This window comes from Mugil cephalus, chromosome 8 (assembly GCF_022458985.1).
Source record: "Mugil cephalus isolate CIBA_MC_2020 chromosome 8, CIBA_Mcephalus_1.1, whole genome shotgun sequence".
Classification (NCBI taxonomy): Eukaryota; Metazoa; Chordata; class Actinopteri; order Mugiliformes; family Mugilidae; genus Mugil; species Mugil cephalus.
Genome location: NC_061777.1, coordinates 16,971,853 through 16,989,240, shown reverse-complemented (window position 1 = coordinate 16,989,240; position 17,388 = coordinate 16,971,853). Strand labels below are relative to the sequence as shown.

Below are 17,388 nucleotides of genomic sequence, written 5' to 3'. Positions count from 1 at the left end.
ACGCAGACAGACACAGAGATTGTTATCGCATCGCCCTGTATTCCCCCTCAGCAAAATATGCTCGTCTGCTTATTCACTAACTCAGGATGCATCCCAACAGCGCATTGGTTTGTAACTCACTGCAACAATGAGAGGATGTTCTCTCTGATAGTGAGTGAGTGCACGCAGTCTCCTCCATAAGCTACCTGAATCAGAGTCCCTATTTGCCAAAGACTCTGTATTGGTATTGGATTGGTATCATGACAATGCATCTCAACTCATCCTATTACTTTATGAAAGGTACAAAATGGTGAATAAGTGTTGCAATGCATATTTAGAGACAAGCAAGTACTGTATGTAAATTTCTGACATCGACATCCCACCTTTATTATACATATGCACCATCAGCGTTTCGTTTGCTTAAATCTCCTCAGTGTCAAAGTTTCTCACCGTCTACAGCATAAGCGACAATTACAATTGACTCATTCACACTTTCTCTAATCAGTGAAACGTTAACACAACAATATGTGCAAAGGCAAAATTATGTTTTAAAGTTGCTATCATTTGTACATTTGCATTTTGAGGCACTTAATTAACTGAAGGGTAAGCTCATCAGGAGATGTCTTCATCTATTTTTCTTCGATGTCACCGAAAATCTTATTTTATTTTAAAGAATGAAGCTGCAAAGAGGACAGTGTTCTGCTGGCCCAAATACTGCCTGTCATTCCCCGTCTGATGTGGATGCACAGCAAGATGCAAGAATTGTAATGTGCCAGTTTGGACAGCTGTGTTGGTTGCACATTTAAAGAGCAGCAACAAATCTGTTTTGTCAGAAAAATGAAAAACCTGGTTGCACCAAAGCATGTTTTACATCAATGTAGACAGGATGGACACGGTGTTACGGTTTGATGGAGTAATATTGAAAAAAAATCTTTGGGGGAATAAAGCCTGCCTTTTCTGCAAAATGAAAGAGAAAAAAAAGCAGAAGACATTTTTTAACCATTAGAAAAAGGTAAGAAAACAGGAAGGTTTGACATTCTGGGAAATCCTTTCTCTTTATTACTGATAGTTGGATGAGAATATCTGTAACTTTCATGTCTGTGTGAAGCTACAGGCAAGAGATCATTAGCTTAGCTTAGCATGAGAGTGGAAACGGGAGTAAATGTCTTGTTATTATTTATTCTACTAAAATAATGGTGACACACAAGGACCACCACCATTGTGGTAGTACCACCAGCATCACTGGTTTGGAAAAAAGGCCACTGTCATCTGGCTGGCAATTCATTTCTCGAAGGTAATTAAAATGTGTCACGATTAATCTGACAATGATGTATCGCTGTTGAAAAAAAATCACCCTCACACTGCCCTTTAAAAAATACCATAACAAATCATGAGGCGAAGGACAGTGCTTTAAGATCAGCTGTGATAACAGTTAACGTCACTTTTAACTTGTACATATGAGCCATGTTTGACCAGCTGCCCTTGCTACATCGGTTCCTTTCTTTATTTACATTTTACTTTGTGTGTGTTCACTAATGACGAGACAGCCTGAGGTACATTACAGTACCTTTGAACTTACGACTAAAAAAAAAATGGCCGGACCAGCTCAGAGTGACTGAGTCATTGCAGAGACACATACAGAAGGAAAGAGAGAGAAATGTGCAGTGGAATGTGATTCACTTAGCGGGCAGCTGTGATGTGAATAGTACAGACAGAGCAACTTTGCACACGCTATTCCCAATAAACCCACTTAAGTGGATTAACAATGCCACCCTGGGGGCTTCCGCAGACTTTAAGCTCTTATCACAAACGCACCGAAACAAAATATACTATATATATCATTTCCCTCGGTTTGTGTTGAAAGTGAGTTGTTGAGATGTCCGGGATAAGCATGAACGCCACGACCAAGACAGTGTGTGATATCTTGTCTCTTCCTTACGCCACTGCACCTCCACGGCTTCCTGCTGCATGCTATGGAGATGGTAAATACCTTGTTGGAAGCAAGGCGAGAGCTGGTTGCTTTTCAGGACACCTGTTGTTGTGGCAGATGTTGCATATATTTTCCCAGTTTGATGCTGGTCACAACTGGCAGCTGCTCTGTAGTGAAAATGGTGCCAATAAATATGCTTTGAATTTGCGGATATGTGTGTTCATCTGTCGTGTGCTTGGAGTTAATGACTGAGCCCCTGTCTCTCTTTCCCTGTCTGTGCGTCGTGTTTGTTGTGCAGGTCCAGGCTGGCTGATTACATAGTGAACTGCTGGGAGACTGCGCACACAGGGAGCACCTGTCCCAACCAAGACAATCATCAAGCCTGCTTGGCCTCCTATGTTGGTCTCATCGGTCAGTACAAGGCTGTGGGTGACACAGTGAAGGACTGAGAGTGTGTTTGTGCTCTGTCTAAAGAAAATGCGAGCCAAGGAGTGGGTGGATAGGCACTAAAATGCACATTCAGAGTCACAGTTTTTTGGATTTCAGATATATTGTGAGGTAAAGACTGATGGTTTTACGAGAATACTTTTATTGAGAGGAAGAGATGGGAGTTACGTTCTCCTTTTTTTCCATCCTGGCCTATAATGACTCCAGCAACACACTGGACATCGCTTCACTACTAGAAGTAATTATCGAGTAGAGGCACTGTGTGAGTGTTTACTTAATTAAAACACTTGATGACCATCTGTTTGCTCATAATAAATGTTGTGCAAACAATATGCCCGGACTAGTACGTGCATATTTTTCAGTCCCAGCCGGCAGCATAGGTGAAGTCATGTTGGCATCACTGGGCGCACAAAGATTTTCTAAAAGCAGATTTACAGTGGCAGCGATACTGAAGTATCCACAGTTCAGCATCAGTAGGAGTTTCTCCTCCATGTGTCTAAAATCATGTAGTATGAAGTGATAATATGCCAAAGGTGCATCCTGGATTTCTGTGGAACACATGTGACTCCAGCTAAAAGCATCGACGCTGGGAGACATTTGAAAGGTAAAATGCTTTGGTAGAGCAGCGTTATGTACAGACAGGGCACACACTTCCTAAAGCAACTACTTATTTTTATAGCATAATGGCCTCTTTACATCTAAAATAAAGCATTACAGAATGGCTCACCTTGCCATACACTCAAGCAGTACAAACCCACTCCTATGACTAACATTTTGTTGTTCGTTTCCTATAGTATTTGCAGTAAATGTAATCCATTATTGTCCATTAGTGACCCGTAACTATTTGTTCTAATGTGTATGTGTGTGTGTGTGTGTGTGTGTGTGTGTGTGTGTGTGTGTGTGTGTGTGTGTGTGTGTGTGTGTGTGTGTGTGGATGCCCTCACAGGGACAGACATGACTCCCAACTATGTTGACAGCAGCTTCTCCTATTGGACCGTCTCCCCATGGTGCACCTGCAAGGGCAGTGGAAACCAGGAAGAGGAATGTCTGAACTTCCTGCGGTACTTCACCGACAACACATGCCTAAGTAAGCCATCCTGGCACACATGCATACACTGCATGCAGTGGGGGGGGCGAACAGTCATGTAATATTGATAAGAGGACAAGTGTTGGATGCAGTAGTTACTCTTGCTGCAAGCAGAGTAGTGTCATGAACTTCTATCTAATGCAACTTTAATGGTTTCATGTCAGATCCTGCTTTTCAGTGTTGTTGTGCTGTCCACTGAGATAACTGTGGCTGTAATGTTATTGATGGGTAGATAACGGGGAGGAGACTGATTGCTGAAGCAAATAGAGGAGGGTGAGAGAGAGCATTATTAAATAGTCTTCAGATATCCAGGTATTAAAATGTTATTACAAAAGGAAGCTCTTTGTTTAATGAAGTGTAATGATTTAATCCAAAGGAAACAGAAAACAATAAATGATATTGTATTATAGAGCAATCTGGCAACTCAACAGTGATGGCTTTGTCTCTGGAGGAAAAAGCCAGTGCACTGATGCTTCTGACATCTGGATGAGAGACTTCCTGTTTCATACCGCTGTCATTGTGTCAAGTGTGAAAAGCAACTTGGAGAGAATGAAAATGGGCAGTCAGTTAAAACTCATTTAATAGTTTAAAATCATGACCTCATACTTGTTTAACATAACCGCCATGATTGGTCAATATCACTTGGGCTACAAACAGAAATAACGTATAATGTACACCACTATTGGTTTATAGCAATTGTAACAAAAGACAAAATAAAGCCAGTAGGAGTAGGTGAAGATTTTCGTGGATGAATAAATAAGTTGGTGGGTGAATGCATAAAAGGACTGACCTGGAGTCCTAATGAAAATTTGTCTGCCACACAGTACAATACATCTTCACGGTCACCCCTTAACTCACTGATTAAGTTGGAATTAAACATTCTTAGTTTCTCAGAAGCAAGTAATTTCTTATCATTTCTCATCCCTCCTGTGGGCAAAATCTGTCCAGACTTTAATACAAAAGAAACCATTTGCATGTCATTTTCACATTCAATCTGAGAGAGTTAAAGGGCTTATCCCTTACGGCGGAAAAGGACCAGCCAAAATGGAATAATAGGGAAAGGTAAAATACATATCATCAGTACATCTAATACATGACACACTGGGTGCAGCATGACTGAGCAATATTTTATATATATTTTTACCTGAAAGTGAAATACGGCAAGCTCCTTCCTTGCAATGGCCTCTGAGCAGTGTCATCAGCGCTACAAGACACCATTGCCTTTAACATGTTCTCTTGTGTGGATAATGCTTTCAGACCATTTCAATAGATTGCCGGGTTACCGTTTTAGCTGAGTGTGCAGGATGAGGGATGAGGCTTGGAGCTGAGGAGGCGTCTTGAAAAATAACACAAAATGCAGCATCTCCTCTCTGCAGTCAAGGGGAACAGGCGATAAACTTCGACACGCGAACGAGGAGGATGTACACAAAAACACAAACACTACGTGATACGTATTCAACAGCCTTTACCTACGAGACAAAAAAAGGGACCCTATTGTGCTGTTTCTTCTTTTATGTCATAAATCAAACTCATATGTTCATATTAAACATGAGCAAAGTTTTAAATGATGACATGTGTAAAAGAGGCAATAGCTCTGGCTTCAGGCGGATTTGAAAACTTGGTTTAAAACCTTGTCAGCTGTTTTTTTTTTATTTTTAAATAATCATCTACTCATCGGCCAATGCTCCCATTCCACAAAGTCAAACTATACTTCCCTGTTTAAATTTCAAAACAGTCTAGTCTAGAGTAATACTAGACGTGTTGAATATTCTCCCAACATTCAAGTAACCTTTGTCGTGTCGTGCAGTTAGGTAATAATCATAATATTGTCATTTCTGTGGATGTTTGTGCTGGCTACTCTGAACAGATTCAGAACAAATACAAACGGATTTAAGAACCCTCCCTTTTCAATAAAGAAGGAGAGAGGTATATATTTTTTTGTAGGTTTCCAGTTTATTTTCAGAATTCCACAAGAGAGGCAAGAGCCAACATTGCTCGTGTGCAGGCAGAGGCTCAACAGAGATAAATAAGGAGTCCCAGAATAAACATGCACTGTAGAGCTGGAAAAGAGCATAATAGTTCCCCTATGAAATGAATCAAATAATTATATCCTTTGCCCTTTATGGCAGCCATGCAAGCTTCCAGCTTACTAATATTCTTAGATTTCCACACTGCCTCTGCTTTCTTTTAATTCCTCCAAATATTCTCAGTGATATTCAAATCAGGGAACTAAGATAAATGCATAGGGCTTTCCAAGAACAACCACTGAACCAAGGATTGGTTGACATGATCATATGTGTTGGGAGCTCATCAATCACTAAGCTTCAATCGATGCATTGATAGCGTTACATTAGTCTCAAGAATTACCTGCTATTGCAAAGAATCCAAGGTGACAGTGAAGTGGTCCAGTCTGATGATGGCGCTGAAGAAGCTGAAAGGCTTCTGCAAGTCTTGCTCTTCTTACTTATTTTGGTTTTCTCTGTGCACCTTGGACACAGGTTAAATTGCATCAGAAGTCCAAACTCAACTTTTAAAAGGTTTGGATTACTGGTTCCTGAAACAGAAAAATGCCCCCTAAATTGAATACACTTCATGCTTGTCTGTTGGGATATGTTCTCGTTCTAATGCATTATACCAGACATACTGCTAACCCACGATCCCAAACGGTTCCTAGTCTTTTTAGTCATGAATTATATCCTGCAAGCGTTTTTGTATTTATTGTTCTCCTTTCAGCTGGCCTTGCATTTATCAGGTTCTGCTGCAAGTCCTTGACAGTAATGCAAAGGTTTTCTCAGCTTTTGTTTCCAGATGTCTCATTCTATCTGGAAAAATGCTGCTCCTTCGTTTGTGCCCTGAAACACTTGTTGTTGTACTCATCCAAGTTGGCACTGGCTGAGAGGCGTGGTGCACCCTGCACAGGTTGACAAGGCTAATGCAGAGAGACAGTCAGCCGTTCACTGTAGTAGTCACGCCTACAGCCAAAGTCACAAGTCAACCTAACATGCACATCGTTGGGCTTTGGGAGCAAACAAAGAGATAAAACCCAGGCACACGGGCAACTTGTTAAATTCACACGGAAAGGGTAACAAGCAACTTTTAACCCTGCTGTGGAAACAGTGCTAAGCTCTGCACCACCGTGCCATCCTACATGTGTGTTACTGACGCAAACTGTCTTTACAGCTGATCTGAAAGTATTATTAAAAAATGGCATTTTTACAATGAAGTTGAGTAATTATTACCATATGTCTATTAATTACAAACAGTCTCAGAAAGATAGCGTTTCACATTTTTCCTAACAAATTTACAATGCCTCTAAACCCACTAGATAACCAGAGAATGTTTCATGCTAGAACCCTAACAAACTCAGCAGGGTTCAATGGTTTTGAGTGCAAGTCTTTATGCAGATAAACAGCTTTCAGTTCCATGTGACCCAGTCGGCCATCACACCCCCATCCTTCCACTTTCTATGTTTTGTCTTCTGTTTCTGTAGAGTAAATCATGCTTTCAACACTGTCAAATCAAAGCACACTTCAAATGGAAACCATGTGTTAGACTAAACATTTGTTATCCTCCTACTATTGCTCACATTTCATCCTCACAAGTTCAAGCCAAAGAACACTCCAGAGTACTTACTTGAATAAAGTACGTGAGGAGGCCAGCAAAGAACATTCCTGCTATTGGCAGTCAAATATGATCTAATCCCCGATTTCCCTCCTCTCTATTTCTCTCATTATCTTGTTCTCTCCTCCCATATCTCGTTTTTCATTGTTTCATCTGTCCCTGCAGGTAGACAAATGCAGGCTATGCCCAGGGGTTAAAAGAAAACTTAACCAGAGTCATTAAAACATTGAATTGCTGTTGGCAATGAGCTTAATCACTCACTGGAACATTTGGGTGCAGTAAAATATCCTTTGTGGAGGCCCTCCAGCCAAGTGGTTTGATTTATCACTTTATTCTCCCATCTTACAGCATCTGTGAAGAGATAGCAAGCCATAGCCGACCCTGACAGAAAGAAGCGTAACATCCCGTGTCTCAGCAATACTCCATTAGCTCTTCACTGCTAGCACTGAAGTTGTTAGGCTTCACTGGTGAGCTCTGTTCTTCTCTGGGCTCATATTTTTCAGCAAGAAGAGGCTCAGATCACAAATGCTGGCCATAATAATCATAATAAAAAAAGTGGTTTTGTATGTGTGCAGGTGTATGAGTGAGAGTGTGTGTGTTTCTTGTTTTTTTGCTGTGGCGTATAAATACTTGTGTGTGTGGGTGGATAGAGGATGTGACATATCTATGCGGCCATGCATTGGGAGCACTAGGCACTGTGTGTGGCCATCTGATTATGCATGTGCATTCCACAACTATCCTCGTTGTCCTGCGTGTGTTGGTGGCAGAAAGCCGTTTCTCTTTTGTTTGGGAATGTTTTGAATATGATCAGTCACATAAATCTATTCAAAGTCATCTCTGCGCGCTGACCTTATAATGGAGGTGGTTGCCAAGCAATTACATGCCTTGCCTTCTCTGTGGCTGAACAAAGAGAAACAAGCCTCGTGTTTTAAACGGATGAGCAGTGAAAAGGTACTCAGCCCCTATTTTACCATATCTAGCTGAAAAGCTGACTGAACAGGGATTTATCGCGTTTTTGCAGGGACTCACACATGCGCTTAAACACAAACTTACACACGTGGATACAGTACGTTTGCAGGCGGAGATACACACTCACGTGCTCATATGTATTCACAGGCAGCCACCCTCCATTTGAGTCAACTGATTTGCCACTTTTTAAAGATTCTATTTCCATTCCATGGCAACAAACAAATTAGAGCTCATCATGTCAAGTGTGGACATTATGCCACTATTTGGTCAGCTTGTTGCAAATTGAGAACGGCTGGTACAACATGGAAGGGTTTTTGTAATGAGTTGTGAACATGAACCAGCGTTGTTTGAATTTGATGAATGTGTCCATTGTATCACAGAATAGTTCCAGTTCAGTTTATGGTATTAACATGCAACATACACGTTTGTAATATTAACCACACAAGGCAGCATTTTGTAAGTCGGTAAAATCCTGAGCAGACTCTTCCTAGCGGCGAATTTCACCAACAACTCTCTGATTGCTGTTTGTGATTAGTTTGGCATACAACTCTAAAGCTTACTGATGAAGGGAAAAGACTGTCTCTCTGTAGGCTTGTTACTCTTTATATCCTCAATCCCACTCGGCTCTGCCACATTCCCTCAGTTACCAAAGATTGGGCTGGGGACCAAGATGTTGACTTAGAGCTGTCTGTCTGCTACATGGCTTCTTGCTGGAAAGACAGTCACAAACAAATGACTTTATATCTCTGCCCCTGCAGGAAATGCCATTCAGGCCTTTGGTTATGGGATAGACAACAGGCCGAACAAAAATGAGTCTGTTCCCGGCCCGTCAGCGACGTCAGCGAAGATGGTGCCTGGTTGGTCAACCGTGACCTCAGAACGTTCCTCCGTCACTATCCCTGAGGTAATATCTTTTGTTTGTTTTTAGATTTTTTTTTTTTTATTGCATGTAATATTACAAGTGTTTGTACTTACATATGCAGGATGTTGTGTTATTAACTGTCTACCTGTCAATCAGGCTGTTACTCATAGAGTCTTTAATTTCAAACGTAGTTCACATCATCGTGTAAAAATTGTAAAGAAAAAAAAATGTTGTCTTTACACCACTATCTATCCACACATCTCCATCTCTTTCCAGCAACTTCTTTACATAAATTAGACAAAATGGACCAATTGCAAGAAGAATCATAAACACACTCCTCCACTCTGCCTCTGTGAAAGGGGGATTTTGTACACTGGCAAAAGCACGAAGCTCTCTGTGCCACACTATACGCATTCACATCAGATTCGATCTCTATACAATACCAAAGAAACTGGCACATCAAAACAGACACTTTATGATAAGACAGTTTATGCTGCACCCAAGATGATGACATGTGGTGAAAATATAATATTTCTCTCCCAGACAATGAAATAGCGAAAGGAAAGGGAGGTGGGGGGTTTTAATCTGGATTAGGGGCTCTAAAATACTGGCCCAGGGCCTGTTCTCTGCCAAAGAGAAGACTGCAGTCAACATGTCTATAAGTGGGTCCGCTGTCTGGAGATGAAAAAAAAAAAAAAAAAAAAACACATCACATTTTACTGCGTTGCAGAAATGTGTGTATTTTGTCTTTAAGTACAAGGGTATTTTTTTTTCTTCTAATTAATGTGAAAATGACAGAACCATATTGTTCACCAAAGACTCCCTCTCCTTCACCGTCTCTGTTCAACAGGAACAAAATATTTCACTCTGTACTTTAGGCCAAGGAGAGATTTTTCTTTTTTTTTATCTAGCTCTTGTGTTTGATTAGTTTTCACAATGAAATATTGTCCTGTTGTACAGATGCATTTTAGATGTGCCGTGCTGCCTTCTAGTGTAAGACTAATGACATTTTTCACCTTTGCAGGAGACCCAGTTTCCAAGCGTGGCTGAATGAGACACTGGGCGCAAAACTGTCCTGTGTAAAACATTTTGCTGCTGATGTTGTTGTCACACACCATTTTTCAGTGACTTTCTGAGATTCAAAATCCAAGCAACATGCAGGTTTTTGCAAATGTGTGTGCTGAATGAATGACTCCCATTAAGACATCTCACATCACAGCTATTTAATAGCCACGCTACACTTGTGTCATGCGGTATTGTGCTTCACGCAGGAACCCTCATTGTTGTGAAGACAGCAAATTAAAACCTTAAAAATGTTGCAAAGAGGGGAATTAATGAACAAGCGCCCCTGATAACAATAACAGTGTGTATCGCTTGGGTAAAGAAATGGAGGGAGGGAGAGAGAGAGACAGAGAGAGAATGGATGGTGTGACTTCGCTCTCCAAAGGTTTTGTGTGTGTGTGTGCGCACGTCAGTATTGATGCACTGCTCAGTGCCTGTCTCACTGCAGCATGGTGTTTAATTTATTGTAAAAATGGTAATTAGGAAACAATAAGACGTGTGATTACTCAAGCAGGAAGTTTATAATTAGAGAGGGACCTAGTAGGGACATTTTGGGCGGCCCTGCGTTCTCAGACAACTATGCCTGGCAATTAAAACTTGTCAAAGTTCCATGGCAGATAAATTGGGGGAGTGTTGTTACGGTATGAGTCCTCTTGGCAGAAGACTGACTGCCCAAAGCTGTAAATCTTGCAGCGGCCAGTGGAACACACACGCACACGTGTTTGTGCACATGCCTCCAAGTGATCCAATATTCTGGGTAAGAGAATATATGAGGTGTGTGGTGGGATAGATAGACAATCACCATGACACCTCAGAATAATTGAGTATACGATAAAACGGTGGTTGTGACTGTTCATGCCAGTCATTCTGTTCTGTTTTCTCTACAGAGTATTTCCACCTAATTTAGATGCATAATAACTCAAAATGTCACAGCCAGTTGTTGAAGGTAAACATGTGGGCTGAATCTCGGCCGTTTCAGTATTCTGAGGGCAATTCCAGATTCGCCACGATTGATCTGTGAAGCGCCTGACGACAATTGCCCCCCTCCCACTCTTCCACCTACTCCACTGGCCAGATTTCATTAAGGATCGTCTTTGAGTATGCTAAACATCATCTTCTGTGCAAAACTTGTTAACAAGGTGAAAATATACATCAAATCCCATTAAACAAGCTCCTGCTTTGGTTTTGGATGCACAGACAAGGAGGATATTGGACACAGTTCCTACTTTCCTGCCTTTTTTTTACACTTTTCTTTCCGTGAAGTTTTGCAAGAAAATATGTCTGAATTCTGCTGAAAAATGATGCATTTGACAGTAAATAAGTGGATGCCTAAATGCTATAATTGAGATGAGATGAGAATGTTAATGGTAGTTCATCAGACTACCAAGGTAACTGAACGTTTTAACTGCAATTATTCATTTGAATTTTATTTAATTACTATTTTCACTTGCTGGTGTCTCTGAATCTGACTCCATTGACCCGTTTCACTCGCACCGCTCCTCATGCGTCAGGGGAGGAGGGGGGGCGTCAAAGGTCAGGCAGGGGGAAGCGGAGGGACTTTGGAGTGAGGCGGAGTTGTTAATGTTCAAGTGCTGTGCAACATACCAGAAATGTGAGGATTTGTTTAATTGATTTTGGCTGTTTTTGTCAATCCAAATATCTAGTAAACACTTAATTTCACCAAAGCAGTTTGGTGAGGTCCACTCCCTGATCTTAGCACTGCTAGCTTTCTTACTCAGTGAGTACCACACCTACGATGTCCAACATGCACGCCACAAGTCCCAAGAACCGCAGTTCATCAAGTGGCCACTTGAGGCCAGGAACATCTGTTAAAATGTCCAACTTTACAGCAGAAATAAACCCATTTCCAGTCTGGTGTGGAAACACAAAAAGAAGAAGAATTAATTGCATTGGCTGTTTTCTCAGAGGTTGCTTGCTGTCGGCCTACGCTCCACTCAAACCTCCAACATCCACTTTGAATTAGCAGGGAGTCCAAGATGGTGGCAGCCAGAATCAACCAAAATGAGTTTCAGATGTACTATTTGGGAACTTGTTGTTGACATTGCTTGGGATTTGGCCATCTTAATATACAGTCAGTGCCTAACACTTATCAAACTTTGGGCTCAGACGTATTCAGATTAACTGTGAGGAAATGCCGTAATTCACAAGTCTTGAAATATCAATGTTTTCCAAGACACTTGTGTTGCTGTGAAGTTTGATAAAAGGAATCTTGAACTCCCAATGATGCCCTCGCTATATTCAAATTCTAATTCAAATTCTTTGTTCAGTTTCAGTTTATTAATTTGAAAGACACAATGCACGTTAATGAACAAACATACAGTAATGTAAACATGCCGGATGATAGCAAAGATGCTAATTTCCATGTGTACTCCCTTAACATGATAAAAATTTGACGTCTTTAATTCACATCGCCGAAACCTTGATAAATTCCCTGCATTCAACAAGAATGTTATATAAATCAACTTGTGTATGTGAACCAACCTTGTAACAAACAATTGTTTGTCTGTGCTTCCTGGTAACACGGTTGATTTTCAGTTCAAATGAAAAGTGGAATTGACTGTGGGCAGAAGCTAAGTCAGGGTTACTCAATAACTAGCCCTGGGGCATTCAGCCTCACTTCACTGTAAATTTTACGATGTGCTGATTGATAATAGAATCATGTTCTAGTTCAATGATGAGATAAATATATTCTTAACAGTATCAAAGAATAACTGTTTTTCTTATCATCCTCCCTCTCTGTCTCTGCTATGTTAAAGTAGGAGCAAATGAGAACATGTTTCAACATTGTCTGTCTTCTGTCACAGTGTAGGTTTACGGATCCATGTGTTCGTGCTTTAGCCATTCGCTTGTGTGTGCGTGCGTGTGTGCATGTGCGTATGTGTATGTGTGCGTGTATGTGTGTGAGTGTGTGTGTGTGTGTGTGCGTGTGTGTGTGTACCTTTCTCACAAGTCAGAGTGTATGTGTGGATATTGGCTGCAGCCAGAGATCTGGACTCATGTCAACAGGCTGCTGCCACACATCACTGCCCTTGCTAATTAATTGGCTTTTAGTCGCGGATGTGTTTGGTGCATTGTCAAGCTACCCATTGCTGCCCCTCCACACACCCCTCTTTTTTTGGCAGCTGTCATTTTAATTTTTTTCTTTCTACAGTGTGAATGCACAAGCCCATGTTCCGTGATAACTGCAGGTATTTCAGATATCCTCCCTTTCTTTTCCTCGTGCATCTTCTTCCTTCATTTCCTTTACAGGAAACAAATATGATTGTCTTGTTAATATAATTCAACAATATTTTCTTGATTCGTTATTTATTCCCTCCCTTATGTGTTACCCAGTTCCGGTGGAAGATGAGGGGCTGGTAGATAACATCCAAATACATGTTTTTCTCTATGTACAGGAAATGGTCCAAAGTGCAATCTCTGCAAAGGTTGCATTGGTGAAGATGAGGTGAGGGGATGGTGGAGGTGGAGTAGGAGGAGGAGGATGAGGAGGAGGAAAATGTTTCATGTTCCTTATGATGTGCCTCTGTATTGCTGTGCTGGACTGAAAATGGTGCCTCCGCAAATTGAGCAAGACTACTTTAACTTGAAGGCAAATGGTTATGCTTTGTATGACAAGAACTCGAGAAAATTGAAAAAGTATTCAAAACGCTAACAATTTTATGGCACAGCACATAATAAAGACATTTTTTTTGCATGGATATAACAGTGGGACTCTGGAGGCCATAGAATTTAATATCTGGACTGATTCCCAGTGCGCTAAACTCTTTCTCTCAGTTTGCGCACTACACATAAGTTCATTCTCTCTTGTGCACAAAAATAAACATTGTAGCGCTCTGATTGTGCACAGTCAAACTGCGTGCAAGGGGTCTCGCAGCTGTGTTGTTCAGCCTCTACTCGCTGTAAGATATGCCTTATGAAATATTGAAAGAATTCCACAGCCGCTGTAGCGTGTGTTTGGCTTTGTAGCATGTTTTTCTTGTAAATAAAGTCAGTAATGGTCGCTTTAAAAACTGTTTAGAGACTCACTGGCACGACCTAAAAGAGTTTAAGGAAAAAGAAGGGGGGAAAAAGTGCTCACAAGAAGCTTTCCTTTGTTGCCAACTTGTTTAAGAAGCAGGGAGCATACTGAACAGCAGGGGCTCAAAATATACTTAACATATCAAAACATTTGGTGGATCAAACACTCGATGTTCGTGCCAAAGTGGGTCTTCCATGCATACATGTATTTCCACTCTGACTTTTTGACTTGCCTTTTCTTCTTCCTGAGCTCTGACCCTGACCTGTCTCACCTCCCTCCCGTCTCCTCCCCATCCTCATCAAATGCCAGAACAGGAAAACAGCACGAGTGTCTGAGTCATGTCTAACCTTTACTCATCTTTCTCCCTCTGTGTGTCCCTCTCTCTGCCCAGTATTCTGAACCAATAAACGGTGGCCCGAACCTGGAAGAGGATCACTCTCCTTGTCTCTGCGCCAACGTCTGGGCTCTGCTTCCCAGTCTGGCTTTGGCTCTGGTCCTGGCCCAGCATGCCTTATAGAAGTGCCAGGAGGAGAAAAAAAAGAGGTCATCCACCCACAAGCTGATCCCAAATGCAGAAGGTGTTATTTCTGAGACTGATATTAAGAAGGCTGAAGGTCTCTGGGAAGATGACGTGAATGGCATTTATGACAGAGGAAAACAAAAGAGTAAGAGAGGCGGGAATTACTGAAATTTGACAACTGTGAATTTGTTGTTCATTTGATGTGTTGTTACGGGCAGACCACAACTGTGAGAGAGCACATGGCTTCACAAAGGACCCTTGGTGTGAGAGGGCACGAAGAACATTTTCTGGGAACAACTCTCCCTCTTACTGAGACACTGGATCCAGGAGGACTGAAGCCGCTCTTGTCAAAGACTTCTGCACTTTTCTCACCAAAGGAGGAAGAGAGGAAATAAACAACATAATTAAAAGACAACGGGATTGACAGAAAAGAAATTGTTGCTGGGAGAAAAGGAATGAGCATGAGATAAATGTCGTATAGTGAGAGTGGAAAAAAAAGGAGAGAAACACATTGTTTTGTCTTGAATTGGCTCTTGACTTAATCTTCTCTTGGACGAACGGACCACAAATTTAAGGGTGGGGATGGGGGATGATTACATTCTGTCTCTTCAGCACTAGTGTAAACTCTAAACTGTAAAGCCTACTCAGTGTTCTAAGTGTTGGTATAGTATCCGTGACCATAATCAATCTACAGTACAGATCTTTCATTTGGGTGCTACAGTATACTTCTTAAGCAGGCGGTGAAAAGAACTAAATTCGGCGATGTTAACACTTGATGGTTCTATGGTCATTTAAGATGTTGTTGTTGATGACTGTGGGTGTTCGCCATGTTCACCTGCGCATCTGTATATTTCTGGCTCTATGTATATAAACGACACTTCTCTTTCATTCAATCTAATGATATCTAGTACCTTGAAAGGACGTTATTGTTGACCTATGGGTGGTTCTGTACTGGTACTGACGAAGGCCTCCATTATCTGCATTATCTTTATATTTGTCTAATAAGGTTTGATCACAAAGAATGTATACAGGGATGAGATTAAACGAGCTCAAACTGCTTGGAAAGCCATAATCTGTGTGTCAATGTCAAATTGTGTTTACGGAGTGTGTGCACGCTCACTTGTCATGATGTGCATATGTGTTTACACGCGGGGCAAAAGTCAGTCATGTGAAGGTTGTGGAGGTTGAATTAGCCCCCTCAGAGTGCAAAGGTCATGATGCATATTAATTAATAGTAATTAGGAGAGAGTAAAGTCATCCTCAAGGTTTAAAGAGTGTTTATGTTGCATTATCCCAACAAAAAGGAACTAGTTCTGTTATTCCAAAGTGTAATAGTCTCACATTGGTTAAATGTGAGATTTCCAAATGAGTTAATAGGATCGTGATTGAGAGGGACTGTAACAATTTCAGTATTTGTACATTTACGTCATTGCAAACTGGGCGTCTTTGGTGATATTTGTGAGCATTTGTTATTGCAGAAAATCCTAGAAAATGAAGTGTGTTTGAGTGTACAAAGCAACAGCCATTTTTTTTTTGTTTGTTTAGATAACGATGGTTGACAGGATGCTGGAAGCATTGCCTGACTTCTTTACTACCTAATAATAGTTTGTTTTGATGCCTCCAGAATGATGTAACCTAGACAGTAAAATACATTTGTTACCACCACCAGTTACTACAAGTGCTGTCAAAATGTTTGTCAGGAACACTTGACAATCGCTTTTTAACTTATAGATGTGGTACGTATTGTATTGCAAGTGGGCCTTACTGTTGCAGATAACTGTCAATGCAAAGACTAGACAAATCCTATCCTATCCTAACCTTTTAATGTCCTCCCTATTGACTTGCAATTGGTTCACGTAGGTAAATTTGAGTTGGAACCTTTCCAGAGGCAGGTTTCACTGTTTTGAACCAGGGGGTCTGATGTGTTTGAGAATGTCTTTCTGTGTAACTCATACTATCAGCATTCAACTTACACCACGCTTTTTATTATTTTTGCAAAAACAACATTTTAATATAGCACACTAGCAAACAAGATGAGGTACAATCAATAATACTGGGCCATAATCACCGAGTATGAATAGTATTTTATCCATAACGCATTGCGTTTCGTACACTGAGAAAAACTTTCATTGGCATGTTTGCCGATGACATGGATTTTTGTTTTTTATGTTGATGCTTTTTTTCCCCCCATGCAGTGGATGAATGTTGACTTTTACCTCATAACCAGTATTTCCCCAAAATGCTTATATCTTCAGGCAGCACTTCAAGTATAGTGCTGTGCCACATAAATGCATGCTACGGAAACCGAACAGCCTTATATTACCGGCTGATTTACAAAAAAAGGTTTACTACTGTCATGGGTCACAGATGTAAAAATTAAACTCTGCTCAATGTGTTATTGTTAACTGTGGTTGCGGTCAGGTCTGGCAGAAATTACAGTGATTTCCTCAAATGGGTGAGTTTACAGCTCTGGGCCTCGGAGAATATAAAATGTCAAAGACTTGAATGTTGCATGTATATTTTTTTTTCTCTGTGAGCTCCGCATTCAGCACATTTGAATAGTGACACCGTGTTTGATGTTTGGTCTCGGTATCATTTTCATAACACTGTATGAGGTAAAAAAAAAAAGTACAGATAGATCCATTTTCTCCAGCCTCAAAACAAACAGTCCCACGTTTGACACATCAGTCGGTAGTTCAAACCATCCACGTATTTTGAAGGATAAAATGACAGAGAATGTATCAAGAATAGAAATATGTGCACAACCCACACACGCACATATCTCTTTTTATCTGCTATTGCTCCTTCTACTGCTGCAGCCTTTGTTCCTCTCACAAGTTCACAAGCTGCTCTAAGTTACTCTTGTGGTATT

At 40.9% G+C, this 17,388-nt stretch overlaps 1 protein-coding gene across 1 annotated transcript in view; it reads left to right on the top strand.

Moving 5' to 3' along the window:
* LOC125012025 (GDNF family receptor alpha-2-like) overlaps nt 1-17,022 on the top strand; it is a 47,971-nt gene extending 30,949 nt beyond the window's left edge. Inside the window, exons 5-8 of the mRNA XM_047591619.1 lie at nt 2,208-2,320; nt 3,303-3,443; nt 8,792-8,937; nt 14,388-17,022. Of these exons, the coding sequence (XP_047447575.1) occupies nt 2,208-2,320; nt 3,303-3,443; nt 8,792-8,937; nt 14,388-14,513 (526 nt within the window). The 3' untranslated portion in view covers nt 14,514-17,022. The remainder of the gene's footprint in view (nt 1-2,207; nt 2,321-3,302; nt 3,444-8,791; nt 8,938-14,387) is intronic.
* The last annotated feature ends 366 nt before the right edge of the window (nt 17,023-17,388 follow it).